At 56.3% G+C, this 14,838-nt stretch overlaps 1 protein-coding gene across 1 annotated transcript; it reads left to right on the top strand.

Moving 5' to 3' along the window:
- The first annotated feature begins 1,684 nt into the window (after positions 1 to 1,684).
- LOC144094060 (uncharacterized) lies at positions 1,685 to 3,273 on the top strand. Its single transcript, XM_077627928.1, has 2 exons — positions 1,685 to 2,407; positions 2,602 to 3,273. The coding sequence occupies exons 1-2, from the start codon at positions 1,739 to 1,741 to the stop codon at positions 3,121 to 3,123; spliced, it is 1,191 nt and encodes a 396-aa protein (XP_077484054.1). The 5' UTR covers positions 1,685 to 1,738; the 3' UTR covers positions 3,124 to 3,273.
- The last annotated feature ends 11,565 nt before the right edge of the window (positions 3,274 to 14,838 follow it).

The raw sequence follows: 14,838 nt of genomic DNA, 5'->3' as shown, positions 1-14,838 counted from the left end.
ATAACATAACAGTGACACATAGGAAACGCACTAAGAATAGAAACACAGATGCGCTATCCAGGCTCCCCAACTTTACATGGGAGTCAGGTACCACCATGCCAGCCTCGAGAAGGCGTGAATGTTCCCACTCAACCGACGCTCGGTGATCAGGGCGCCGTGTGTTGAAGTCGGGCACTTACGAAGAGACTTCTGCCTGGCGTCTGCATAGAACGGTGCCCGTGAGTGTTGTGCGCAAACTTGTGAACAGTGAGGAACAATGTGGCTTTGTGTGCGCTTCTAATGTGGACTCTGCGCAGTGCATGATGTTGCTGCCTATTCAGTGAACTGTACAGCAGCTTGCACCAATGTTGCGCTTTAGTTTATTTTATTGATTGATTCTTTGCTTTTGTTCTCGAAGTGTCGACTACGCAGGAGAAACTGTGCCCCCGGAGAGCTGACACTTGTAATGTGAAAGTGTTGCGGCCTCTATCTTAGTAAGCATAAACGAGCTGAAAGCAAGCTCGGTTTATACTCTTAGAGGGGGCGTGTAAGGCCGCCCCTCTTTTCCAGCTGCATACCTTTGCAGGAAGTGGGACGCCGGCACACGCGGAAACCGCTCCCCAGTATAAGCGAGGGCCCCCGAGTGCGTACGGGGAACGAAAACGGTACGGTCACTTGACGCATGGACCACCCCCCCCCCCCCCCTCCAAACGACGTTGGCTTCGCCGGGAAGGCAACCGCAGCGTCCCGCCGGGCCTCGTGAACAAAAGCGTATTCCCAGGAGGGCCGTGCCGGATACCTGTCATGGCGGACAGGCAGTGCTCACCAAGAATGTGAGAAGACAGGGGCGATCCTTAATCTGGTTTCCGGAGCGACAGACAAACCCCTTCATGCTTATTAGCTGTGTCCCGCCGTCGACAGCGCGGCAGCATCGTGGGCCATTTCGCCCCCTCCTTTGTTGCTGACAGGCGAGGCGGACAGATGGTGGGTGCGGTATGCATGCCTGAGGCAAGGATTAGCTCCGAAGGGAGAGCGTGTGGATACTCTCACTTGAGAGAGAGTGGTGGCGTATTTGTTTTTTATTTAGTTTGTATTGTTAACAAGATCCTGAGTTCGAGGCTAAGCCCAACACATTGGGTTGTCCCCATCTCTCATGTTATTTTTGGTTGGAGAATTGATGCTTAGGGCGGGCCACTGAAAAAGATCGCCCTTAGTCCTTTGTTAATGAAGTGCTTAAAAGCGCATGTAAACGGATGCAGTCCAGTCCAGTCTGAGCTGGGGCTCCATGCTTAGCATGTAACGTGATGCTACTTAGGCTCTAACCTGCCTGGTCGATGAGTAAAGTAGCGCAAAGTTGGTTCTTTTGTAAATTCAGTTCTGCTTTTTCCAGTATAACTCTCTGTATATATATATGTGTAAATATATGCTCTGCTGTCATCATCTACAAGCTCGCCTCCTGTCCATCTTCCAAGCCGAACGACACTAGAGGAAGGGTTTGTGAACCATCCTCGAAGAAACGGACGACCTTTAAAATTCCACTGCTTCCTAAACACCCCAAACTTTAGATCTGCCCATTTTGTTCAGCGGGATCGCGGCCACGACAGCGGACCCGGACCTGGAGCCCATGGATGAAACCATGGTCCGCAAGCGTCCTCGCTCGCCATCCCCTCCTGCTGCTGGGACCACAGAGGGACGCAGGGCCAGGCCGGGCAGAGAGCTCCGCGGGGCCAGCGAGCAGGGCGCTGAGGACCACGTGGCGATGGACAGGCCAGCCGCATACCACGGCAGCAGCGGCCTGTCAATCACCGGCGGAGCAGAGGGGGCTTCTTCCGCATTCCGGCCTTCCCTTCCCAGCGAGGGAGCGCCCAGCGACGCGGAGGCCGCCCCCTCTCTCGGACATTCCGAGGAGCAGCCGCCGGGAGGCGGCGAGGAGGTGCCTGGCGGACCCTCCTCTCCCTCACCGCGGCAGACGGAGGGGAGACCTTCAAGCGGCAGAGAGGGGGAGGCTGTTGTCGTCAGCCCCGCTGACACGCGACGAGGGGAGAAGCCCTTGTCTGTCTACACGGCGCCTCAGAGCGCGCAGCATCCAGCGCGCGGGGACGGCTGTGACCCGGAGGCAGCCTGCGACCTCGTGCCTTGGAGGCTGCAGACTACCAAGGCCCAGCGGAGGCGCAGTGCTGCCCTAGCCGGAGCGGCAGCCGCGGTTCGAGTCCCGGAAGATATCCAGGGGACCGTGCTCTTCCGCCCAGCCCAGCGGGGTACCACCTTCACGAGGGACCAAGGCTGGGAACTGGCGGAGGAGCTGGGATCGCGGCCTGGTGTCCTGGCGGTCCGGGTCAACACTCGGCGCGGCGTTGTGGCTGCGGACGTGGGGAGCGATGCTGCCCTGCGCGAGCTGCTCGCCATGAGCGTCATACGTGGCGTGGCGGTAAGCGCGAGGGAGCCCGCCACGCGCAACCACTGTTCCGGCCTCGTTTTCGGGGTGGACGGGCGCCGGACAGTGGAGCAGCTGCTCGCCGCGACCGAGTCGGCTGTGCCGATCGTGTCGGCGTCGCTCACGGACTCGACGCTCACGGTCCGGTTCGCGGCGCCGACACCACCAGCCCATATCTCCATCCACAGGAGGCGCCTGGCTGTGAGGCCCTGCAGGCCACGACCGCTGCAGTGCGGGAAGTGCGGCGGTCTTGGCCACATCACCGGGGCCTGCCGAGCTCCAGTCCGCTGCATCCGCTGCGGGGGCCCCCACGACCAGGGCGCCTGCTCGAGCCGCAAGCCGCGCTGCATCAACTGCGGCGGGCCACACGCGGCCTCGGACCCCATGTGCCATCATTGGCAGCGCGAGAGGCATGTGGCCACCCTGCTTGCCACATCGCAGGTGCCACTGTCTCGACGCGCGGTCCGGGGCGTGGTGGCGGCGGAAACGGCGACCCAGGGTCCCCCGCAGCGACCTACTACATCGCCTGCTGCTCTCTCCTATGCGCAGGTGGTGAAGGGCGGACGGAGCAATCGCAGCCAGCAGCCTCCACAGCGGGACCGGCAGAAACCGGGCCCGCGCGCGTCCCGCCAGGCACCAAAACGCGCACCCGCTGCCAAAGCCCCAGGCCAGCCTCCGGACGCACGGGACCGCGAGATCAGCCAGCTTAGGCTGGCCTTGCGGGCTCTCAGCTCCCTGCTTCCGGAGGGCTCAGAAGGTCGCCGGGCCTGCTTAGAAGCTGCAGGCTCTCCTCCACTGGATGCCGACAACCATGGCTAGTCGCCGGGCCCCCCCACGGATCCCCACCATTCTCCAGTGGAACGTGCGGTCTCTTGCGGCGCGGTATTCCGAGCTCCGCGTGCGGATAGCGGAGAGCTCGCCGGAAGTTATCGCGCTGCAGGAGACGTATGTGCGCGTCCACGACGGGGACCCCCAAGGGCGACTACCTGGATATGTCGGCTACCACTCACCAACATCATGTGAGGAGCTGACCTGTGCAGCAGTGCCATGCGGCGATCGCTCCCATCCGCCTGGGAAATCGCGGTGCGCGTTGTATGTGCGGCGGGACGTGCAACATACTCTTGTCGGCTCGGCGGCGGCGACATCCGATGCACAGGAGTGTGTGGTGGTGACAGTGCGCGTCGGTGGTGTTGACACGTCGGTGGCATGTGTTTATGTGCGCCCAGCTGTCGCGTGGAACGCGCTGTTGTTTAGTGCAGTGTCGTCGTGTTGTGCCCCGCGCCAAATCATCTGTGGCGACTTTAATGCGCACCACAGTGCGTGGGGCAGTGCGCGTCACACAGCGCGAGGAGACGACCTGCACGACGCAGCCACGCAGCTGGGACTCACCGCCCTGAACACCGGCGAGCCCACCTTTCGACGACGCGGAACACCCGGCTCCTGCATCGACGTTGCATTCGCATCCAGAGGCATCGAGGCGACATGGCACCGATCACCATCTCTCTGGGGCTCAGACCACTACTCCATCCTGATTGAGCCCACTGCAGTAGAGGCGCGCGCCAAACGAACCTACTCCATTGTCAACTGGAGCGCGTTCAGGCAGGCTGTAGACGAGGCGGCTGCCTCAGGCGCGCCCTTCTTCACCAGCTTGGTCCGGAGCGCCCTCGCAGCCACCAGAACAGCAGAAGTGCGGGCAGGCCAGCCCGCACCAGACAACCGCCTGCTGGAGCTGCGCGCTCATAGAGACCAGGCAGAGCGCAGGGCGCGACGGACCGACAGGGCCGCCGATTGGACTGTCTACAACCGCCTGGACGCGAAGGCGCGCCGCCACTCCAACAAACTATACCGGCAGCAGTGGGCTTCACTCTGCAACAGGATGGAGCAGGACGCTAGCTCGCGGAGGCTTTTCGACACCCTGCGGCGCATCTCCGAACCGCAGGCAAACCCTCAGCCGCTCGCTGCCCTGGCAATAGCGAGCGGGCTCAGCTTTGAAGAACTCGCTGAGCGGTTTGCCGATCGGTTCGCGCCGCAAAGCCCCGCGGGCGCAGCCAGCATGGTTGCATCGGAGAGCCCCAGAAGCGGTGCCACGCCCACCCCCGTCACCTCGGAAGGTCCCCGTGACGCGCCTTTCAACGCCGCGGAACTGAATAACGCGCTGCAGCGCTGCCGCCGTCGATCGGCGCCCGGACCGGACGGGGTGACCTACCAGATGCTACGGAACCTGGATGCGGAGCAACGACAGGTCCTCCTGCAGCAGGTCAACCTGGTGTGGGAACGCGGGGAACTACCAGAGGAGTGGCGCACTGCGGTCATCAGCCCTATCCTGAAGCCCGGTCGCCCACCGACGGAGCTGAGCGGATACCGACCAGTGGCACTAACATCGGCAGCGGGTAAGCTCATGGAGCACATGGCGTTGCAGCGTTTGAACGAGCGAGTCGCGGAGGCTGATTTGTTTGACGAGCGGCAGACTGGTTTTCGCGCGATGCGGTGCACGGCCGATTCGATTTCGGATGTTGTCACGGCGCTGGAGCACGCTAGAGCGGCGCGGCACGTAGCGCTGCTGCTGCTACTGGACGTCTCCAGCGCCTTTGACAACGTCCTCCGAGCACCAATTCTCGCGATACTGGAGGGGGCAGGCGTGAGCGGGCGCCTGTTGCAATATGTTCGCGGTTTCCTGACCGGGCGCATCATGCGCGTACGAGTAGGGGGCAAGCTCTCCGAGCCTCGTCCGGTGGAACAGGGCGTGCCGCAGGGCTCTGTTTTGTCGCCTTTTCTTTTCAATGTGGCCATGTCGGTGGTGCCGGCCTGCCTCCCCGCGGGCGGCCGACACCATGTGTACATGTCCATATATGCGGACGACATTGCCCTGTGGTGCCGTGGGCCACCGGGCGAGGCGCTCCGCGTGCGTGGGTGCCTTCAGGAGGCGCTGACGGCAATTGACGCCCGCTTGCGCGGCCTGGGTCTGTCGCTGAGCGCAGGCAAATCGGTCGCCATGGCTTGCGTTTCGCGCTCGCGCGCCCGCCCAGCGCCACTGTCACTGGACGGGACTCCGATTCCTTGGCGAGAGTCGGTGCGGTACCTGGGCTTGGACATCGACTGGCGCCTCTCCTTCCGCCCCGCGGCGACCAAGGCCTGTTTGCAGCTGAAGAGGACCACCGCCGCCGTGCACAGGCTCACCGCTCGAGGCCAGGGCATCAGCCAGCATGCCGCGCTGCGACTCTACAACGCCGCAGCGCTGGGGGCGGCACTCTACGCGCTGCCACTCGTCACGGTGCGCAAACCGTGCTGGCGAAAGTTGGAGACGCAACATCGCAAGTCCCTGCGCGTGTGCCTCGGCCTGCCCAAGAACTCTCAGAGCGCCGCGACGCTGGCCGAGGCAGGAGCTTGGCCGCTCCAGCTCCAAGCAACGCGCAGGGCACTGCATCACATTGATCGCCTGCACCGCGCACCGGACGGCGCCTCGCTTCTGCAGCGTCTGCGCTCGCATCCCCACTCAAGAATGGGCGCGGCGCTGCAGGAGTACGAGCGCCTAACTGATGCCGCCCCCCCCTACGGACCCTGCCCGCCCTGGCCAGCTGCCTCGGAGATACAGCGAGACATCGTCGGTATCGAGGGAAAGCGGAGCACACCCCTCTGCGCTGTGCAGCAGCTGACCAGAGCCGTCATACACGAGGAACTCCGGGACTACCTCCTCGTGTATACAGACGGCTCAGTGGTCAGAGACAGCTGCTCCCTCGCAGCGGCGGCCACCGTCCCCGCCCTGCGGCTGCACAGCCAGACGCACGCAGCATTCCTGGGCTCGTCCACCACCGCAGAACTGCTCGGACTGCAGCTCGGGGTGGACCTGTTGCTCACAATCTCCCCCCCGCCACCCAGGAGTGCTCTGCTGTGTGACTCCCGCTCCGCCCTCACCCGCCTGCAGTGCAACGGCCGTGGCACACCACTCGTGCGAGCCATCCGCTCCGGCATCGCGCGGCTCGCGCAACAAGGATGCGTTGTGCGGGCCCAGTGGGTGCCAGGCCACTGCGGCATTGCGGGCAACGAAGAGGCCGACAGTCTCGCGACCGCCGCACACCAGCTGCCAGCCAGTGACCACCCCCTCTCGCTGGAGGATGTGCGTGCGGTGATCCAGAAACATCTCCGACAGCAGCACCCGGACCCGCGCATCGCCGGAGGTGAGCGCATACCCAGCCTCAACGGCTGCCGTGCCCTTTCGCGGCAGCAACGCGCAATGATCCTCCGCGCGCGCGTTGGTTGCGTGTGGCCCGGGGTACGACGGGTGCGACACGGAATCGCGACGAGTGATGTGTGTGATGGATGCGGTGCAGTGGAGACAATGGAGCACCTACTCCTACGCTGCACCGCGTTCGCTGACGCTCGTCGCGATATGCTCGCGGCCTACAGAGCGCTGGGCATCTTCCCGGACTCGCTCGAGACGCTCCTGTGGCCGCAAGGCAGTGCGCGCACCCGCGAGCGAACCTTGGTGAGCCTGTGTGTATTTCTCGAACAGGCGGGCTTGACGTCCCGCCTGTTCTGCGCCAGGTAGTACAGTGCTGTGACTGAACGCTTCGTGTGTGCTACCTCGGACGCTCTAACAGCTGGGCGCCCCACACCAGCTGTTGCGTGCAAAGTGCGGCGCGTGTGGCCATTGACTGCCGAGTTTCCCGACATCAGCACACGCGCGCCGCGAAGACAACTGACTTTTTGACTTTTTGTGTAAATAATGTATATAGTATATTTATTTTGCATTTATAGTGTTTACTTTTAATGTTTTTATGCAGTGTATATCTATTTTATGTAGTGTACTATTTACCTCCCCCCATGTCTTTCTTCTGTCCCCTCACCTCTTTTATTTCATTTCTCCCACCTGCCTGCTATCCTTTATTTCCGCTGCCCCAGCTCAGGTGCCGCCGCACGTGATGGCAGATGCCGGGGCTAGCAAAAATCTTTTATCTTCCTTTTATGTTATTTTAAATAAACCACTACTACTACTATTTTGTTCACATGAAGACGTCCAGGAATGGCAATGTGATGTTCACTTCTCGTTACACTGTGAACTGAATAGAAAGCTTGACTGAGTTGCTGAGAAGGTTTGGCTGAGCCAAAGAAATTTTTGACCTGCGATGTCTGCAGAATCCAGAAGCAGTCGTCAGTTAAAAAATGAAATCTTTTCGTTTTTCTTGAAACGACATCAGTGCTTCCTCATCGATGGCCTCTATCGTCAAGTTGGCGGCAGTCATCGAGATCGCGGCGCCCATGGCAGTGCCGCTGGTGTGCTTATAAAATTCTTTTTTGAAGAAAAAATCTCTGCTGCTTAGGCAAAACTCCAAAAGCCGGCAGAGTTCTTCTGGGTTCAGGCTCGTCCTCGTGCCTAGGTCAGCGTCCGCTTCGAGAGGTTGCTTCGCTGCGGAAACGGCAAAGGGCGTAGGAACTCTGGAAAAGAGCGAGACCACGTCGAATGAAACCATGCACTCGTACGCTTCCAGGTGTACGTTGGAAAAACGTTTGACGAAGTGGCTAGAGTTGCGCATGTGAGTTGATGTGTTGCCTGTCAGGAGCGATACTCGGTGGAGGTAGGCCGCGAGGGCCTTAAGTAGTGAACTGGTGAAGTCGATGATGGGGCGCAGTGGAACGCCAGATTTATGAATTTTCGGCAGTCTGTAAAAGGCCGCTGCTGAGTCGTTTCAGCATATCAAGCGTAAGTAGAGGTGTTTTGATTGCGGGTGGTGCTTGAAGGTGGATGCTAAAAGTTTGTTCATTCTAGTCTGATGTTGCGAAGTTGGATCCTCGATTATTTTTGTAAGCTGCGTCGTTGAGCAGGGTGTTGACTTTTTCCTCGTTCTCCTGTCGGTCGAAAACCACCATTGCACTTCCATTGTATGCCGGGAGGATGACGATGTTTTGGTCACTGCGAAGGTCTTGGAGAGCTGACCTTTCTCTTTGGGTGAGGTTCTGCGGCTGGCGGCCGGGAAGGACAGAACCCCGATTGCATTTAGCCGAAATTTTTCGCGGGTGGAAGGTTCAACATGTTTAATACCGTCCTCCACAGCTGCCACTAGTTGTGCGAGGGGTGGCTTCGTTGACGTGAATTTGGAGACGTCCCCAGGCGGTCTACTTGCCTTGTCTTTCTCCTTTCGCAACTTGCAGAGTTTTGTTGCGTGAGAAGGCTACTGTTTTTCTGCTGTGCTCAAGGAAACACTTTGGGCGAATGCCTTGAGTGAGTCGTACATATCTGCGAGTCGATTTTCAAGTCGTCGGCGCAAGAACAGGTCCAGCTCCCTCCGCCTCAGGATGACATTGTGCTCATGTGCCCTTGCGTGCGCAAGTCGTCGTTCAGCCTGGGATACAATCTTCTTGCCTTAGCGAGTGTGGACTATGGGCTTCAGTCGAAGTCTTTGTGAAACTAGTTGCATACCTCGGCAGACCTCGGTAATATCTAGGTGGGTCTTGTACGTGGTCACAGTGCGGGAGCAGGTGACAAAGCGCTTGGCCAACGGTGCTGTCTGCTGTCCGAAGCCAAGACGTAATGATTTGTGCGAAAACCTTTTCGGCGGAAGTCCGTCTGGTTGGGTTTTTGAGATAGTTCAGAGAAAACTGACGCCGACCAATATTTAATCTTTGCCCAACGTTTCGGGACCATCTCCGACACTTCTTCAGGGGTGACCTAAGTATGGCAGCAGCAGCGGGCAGCTGCCTTCGCTTTCCCTTTGTTAGCATGGGGCGCAGTCCACAACCTTATGCGGAGGGGAGCAGTCCTGGAGTCCTATTTTTTGCCGCCTTTGTGAGCTGAATGTGCCATGACTCGACATGCCGCCTCTTGAACAGGTTTGGCTCCACGGCCAAGACGCTCACCTCCTCGAAGGCCATTCGGTGGTCGTCGCACTCGATGTGTTCGGCGAGAGGGTTGGATTCTGAATTCACTTGCCGGATGTCATTTTTGTTTTGCCTTACTCTTTCGTTGAGGTTTTTTGTTTCGCCAAAGTGGGAAGCCGGGCACTTGGACCATGGAATTTTGTAAACGACACCCGGTTGTTTTTCTCTGGGGACGGGGTCTTTCGGTCGTGGTAAGAAGCGGATTAGTGTCGAAGCAGGTTTGTGAGCCTCGTAGATTCCATGTTTTACCAGAATGCATGCAAGTGCCTCGCCGGTTCCCCTCAAGTTTTGAAGCAGAACGTGCGCGCGTTCCGTTGTTTCACTGTTGGCTGGCCCCTGCCCTCCGAGCCTGATGGCGACCAACGCGTTGGATAAAGCCACGTATGTAGCCATTCTTTTGTAGGTCTGCGAAAACGGTGGCTTCTTTTTAAGAGCGTTAGCTCTTACTCATCACGTTTAGAGATTTCGTGGAGTCTGCCACCACCCTGAGATCACAGCGCCATCTGTGGCAGCAGCTACTCATCACGCTTCGAGAATTCGGGGGGTCTGCTACCGATGGATGTTTGGATGGAATGTAGGAGCGTCCCTTTTTAAACGGGGTGGCGGCAGTTGCCACAATTCTCAGCTTTTTCCACTTTATATTTGTTCAACTGCGTTGTATGTTATTAAAATTCGCCCTTTTCTTTAAATACCATCCTAAGATCACAGCGCCATCTGCAGTAGCAACTAGACGACAGCACATCTCGCATTGAGACTCGTAGCGACAACTAAAATACAGTTGTAGAAACAACCTCATGCCGCGTGTCAATGATGACGTCACAGTCCAATATGGTGGATAGAGGTGGAAGTATGTGAGTGTGACGAGAGGGGACGAAATGGCGATTTAGTTTCGGTTTCTGAAATTAAAGATGGCGGCCGTTAAAATTGGTTGTGCCCTTACCCCCCCCCCCCCCGCCCTGTATGACGTCAGGAGACGAAATGGCGGCATAGTTTCGGTTTGTGGAACCCAAGATGGCGGTCATAAAAATTGTGCCGTCCCACACCTTTCCCCTCAACCCCAACAAATGTCTATAACGGGTTTTAAGAGAAGTTTATTGGAGATAGATCTGATAAGGGACCGCCGTGCCTCGCTCCTACAAGAGATACCGTACGGCGACTAATGTCTCCCGGCACACACACACGCACAGAAGGAGCAAAAGTGTCCAAAAAAAACAGAGTTCAAGGAGGTCCATAAGCGCGGGGGACGCATGCGGGAGGAAACCGCACACAAACACCGCGCACAAATATCGCGCAGGAACTCTTCTTCCTGCAGCGTCACCCTGTGTAAGCATGCCTGCTAAAAAAGGTGCGCATGGATGCGCTGCAGCATCGGAAACATGGCCCGTTGAGGTCAGCCCTGTAAGGAAGCGACGCCTCTCTGGCGCCACGAAATAAAAGCCCCAACACATAACAGCCGCACAAATGTGTCGCGCGGCCTGGTGCGCGATTCGAGCTACCGACAAAACATACGCGACATCAGTCGCCAAAAATTGCGCGTCACAACACACTCACTTAAATAGCGCGTGCTGAAAGGTTTCTGTTCCGTCGCACTGTGGACGCCCCGAAGAAGGAGCGATGCCCCACGCTGCGATGCGGACGGTCGCGAGCATGACCCTCCAGCGTCGAAACCAGCCAAGTCGCGGACGTGTGGTGAAAGAGAGTGAGACGTCAAGTCTCGCCACCACACCCACCTGCTCCGCTCTAGCTGCTTTCGGGTAGCCTCCTGTATTGCAAGGAGCTCGCAAACGCGGGGGCCCGCGTCTGGGAAACGTCGTCCTCGGGCAGGGTGGCGATGAGAGTCTCGGCCGTTCGACAAACATACTGAAAGAACCTCGGCTGCTGTAGGACCTACTAAATGACCAAAAACAGGCGCCGCGACCTCGCGAATAGGTAGGCGAGAAACCCTCTCCCCTGGTAGTCGGTGGCGTTGACCAGGCCGCAGACGCTTCGGACAGCGAGGGCGCTGCACATTTTGCGCAGGTTCGGCAGGCTGAACCCTCCCACACGCGTGGAAAAGCGGAGGAGCGTGCCAGCGACGGTCTCCGTCTTTCCCGCCCAGAAAACAGCTCCACACATTGTGATGATGATGATGATGATGATGATGATGATGATGATGATGATGATGATGATGATGATGATGGTGATGATGATGGTGATGATGATGATGATGATGACGATAGGTTTTTATGGCGCAAGGGCACCTAAGGCGAAAAAGCGCCAAACACGAGGTTTTTGGTCAACTCAGATAAAATATGTACAGATAATAAGACAATAAGATAAGAGAAGATAAGATAAGGCCCTATACACCGCCAGGTTTTATAGGGCCTAAGAGCTATGATTATGATTTCCACGCATTGTGGCCAAGCGACGCGTGAAAGTGCGCGGCGGACAAGCAACGCAGGCGATGTAAAAGAGCGACGCGCACACTGAAGATCTGATAATAAATGCGCGCTCCCACAGCGATAGGCGAAAACTCGCAGCCACTGCCAGGAGTCCCTCTGCGGTTGCTCTTAACCACGTCCACGTCTCGCGGACTACCTCTCCTGAGGACAGGAACGCTACGCCTAGCACTTTCACAACCGACACCCAATCCACACCGCCTAGCAGGTCAGACGCGAAAGTGCCGAAGCGCAGAGATTTGTTCTTGCCCCTGTTAAGCAGGGCGCCGGACCGCTCGCTGTAAGTCGCAAAAAGCCGTACAAACGCTGCGTAGCTCTCCTCGTCCAGCAAAAATAGGGACACGTCGTCAGCGTACGCGGACACCTTCACCTAGCCTTGAACCGGCAAAGGCAATCCGCGCACCGATGGACACTCTGCTATGCGGTGAAGGAGCGGGTATAAGCATAATACGAACAACATTGACGACAGGGGACAGCCCTGTCTAATTTGTCTAATGCCATGCTCTACACTAAATGGGCCGCTTAACACCCCGTTAAAAACTAAACGAGCTGTAAGATCGGAATACAGCCGTCGTAAACGCTCCACGAACTCCGCCAGAAAGCCGAAAGCCCCGAGAACGCCAAATAGGCAGCGGTGCTCAACTCGATCGAAGGAAAAAAAAAACAGTCAAAAGGACGGAACACAGCGAAGACACGAGGCACACACATGGCGACTGGACTAACAACAAGGACTTTATTAAAGGTAGCAGTCTCACAGGAAAAGGTAGCAAAGCTTGCGCAGCTCAGTCACAAAAAAATCTGCATCTAAAGATAAGCTGTGATCTAGCGCCGTTGCGAAAGGAAGCTTAGTTACTTCTGCATAAGGTAGGTAGAAGGATTAATGATGCAATCATCCGCTTTTACACTAATTACGAACGCTTCGAGAATTTCGAGCTTAACTTTTCCCTTGCCTCTGTCAGTAGGGGACAGAGAGTTGTCTATGTCCCCTACTGATGGCGCTAACTTGCCTCGACACTGCCGGGAATGCGGCTGCTACCCGCTGGTTTCCAATGTTAGTATTGTTGGCAGAGGCAAGGGAAAAGTTGAGCGTGAAATTGTCGAAGCGTTCCTCATTAGTATGCAACGGGAATATTGCATCAGCAATCCTTCTATCTACCTTAGGCAGAAATAACTAAGCTTCCTTTCGCAATGGCGCTTGATCACAGCTTATCCTTAGATGCAATTTTTTATGACAGCTGCGCAAGCTTTGCCACATTTTCCTGTGAGACTGTTTCCTCAAAAAGCACACTTGTTAGTCCAGTCGTCGTGTGCGTGCCTTGTCTCTTCGCTGTGTTCCGTCTGTTGACTGGTTTTCTTTTTGAGCATGTACCACTGACCCAGATTTCAACTCTACTCGATCGAGGGCTTTCGCCTGATCGAGTGAGACGAAACAGCCCGGTATTCCCGTTCTCGAAGTGTACGTGAACAAGTCACGCGTTAGTGCGAGAGACGAGAATATCAAGCGTCCGGGCACGCTGCAGGTCTGCGTAGGGCTTATTAGCACCACTAAAACCTTGCTCAACCTTTTCGCCAGCAGTGACGCCACCATCTTGTAATCTGCATTAAGCAGAGTGATCGGCCGCCACGCTTGTGGGTCATATGAACACCCGCCAGGCTTCAGGATGAGCACTACACGGCTCTCTCTAAAAGACTCCGGCCTCTCGCCCTCCCTGACAAAGGCGTTCACAATCCGGAGGAGGTGTTCCTCCAGGACAACGTAGAACCTGGCATAGGAGCTGGCGGGAATGCCGTCAGGGCCTGGAGCTGAGGAGGTGTTCATGCCTTTAACTGTCGCGAAGAGCTCCTCGCAACGTACAGGGGCGCTAAGCTGTGTGCCTAGATCGCTCGGCACATGAGGCAACTGGCCGCAGAAACTACGAACGGCGTCAGTGAAAGAGGCTAAGCCCCGCACTGTAAAAAAAGTGTGTAAGATTACAGACGTGTTTGTGGAAATTTATTGTTGCAGCGAGGAAAAATCTGTTACTGGAAATAACAGAAACGTGATCAAGCAAAAAAAAACGGACACTGTGTTTTTGACCATCGTTGTCTAGTCACGTGCGTTTCTGGTAAGAAATAACGTACGGAAAATGCTCCTGAAAACCTTAAAAACTTTCGTTTATTTTTTAAAGACTGGAGTGTAGTAAACTAAGGCGTAGCGCTAAATTTTCCGCACAGCTAGTACTCTGTGGTGCTGCTTTGATGCGGAGCTGCACTTCGCAAGGTGGCTGCCGAATTAAGAGCGGTGGATTTCTTGCTGCGTCGATTGGTCCGCTTTATTTGGACTGGTGAGTTAAAACAACAACCTCTGCCGCTTGATACAGACAGTATGTTTTGCTTTGTGTCACCTGAGGTGGTCTCTGAACTGCATTGTAGATGATACGTGCAATGGAGGTGGATTACTGTAGCGAAATATTAATGCATGGGCACAGAGCTCGAATCTCATAAAATGGCGGAAAAGCCCGAGCCGTCTGCAACTTTCATCCTCCACCTTGTTTTTCAAGCTGATAAAGCTTCGTAAACTGTTCATGGTAAAGGTGCAGCTCTGACACGCAGTTAAAACGAACAGGAGGAGCGCTGACGCGCAAATGCCTTCCCGCCGCGTACGCCGCCGTATACATAGCGGCAAGCGTTGTTTGTTAGTTCCATCGTGCAAGCTTCTAAATCATGCTGCGGCCTCGCTATAGCAACCACGACGCCTTAATTTTCCTTGCGTTCATGATTGTCTCTATGGGCTATTTGAAATATTTGCACTGTGTTTTAGCGTGGTGTGCGCGTTGAAGTTGAGATCTGCCAGCGGCCCGGTTCTCGCTTGGGCTGCGGGGGAGGGGGGGATAAAATGACTGCCGTATTTGAAATCTTGAAGGTGAACTGTTAACCATAGGCATTTTCTAAACTTTCATAAGCCTTTAACAGCAATAACACAGAATATTGCCTAAAAAAACAGAGGTATATGCATTCAGAAAAATAGCGCACCAAATATTAAAAAGTTACTTTGTTAGAAAAGCGCAGTATACATGTATAAACAAATTTAAAGCAGACACTGCTGCAATAAAATATGGTGTGCCGTCTACGCTC

The sequence above is a fragment of the Amblyomma americanum genome, chromosome 6 (genome assembly GCF_052857255.1).
Source record: "Amblyomma americanum isolate KBUSLIRL-KWMA chromosome 6, ASM5285725v1, whole genome shotgun sequence".
Lineage (NCBI taxonomy): Eukaryota > Metazoa > Arthropoda > Arachnida > Ixodida > Ixodidae > Amblyomma > Amblyomma americanum.
The sequence above is the reverse complement of the archived record's forward strand: the minus strand, read 5'-3'. Positions and strand labels throughout refer to the sequence as shown.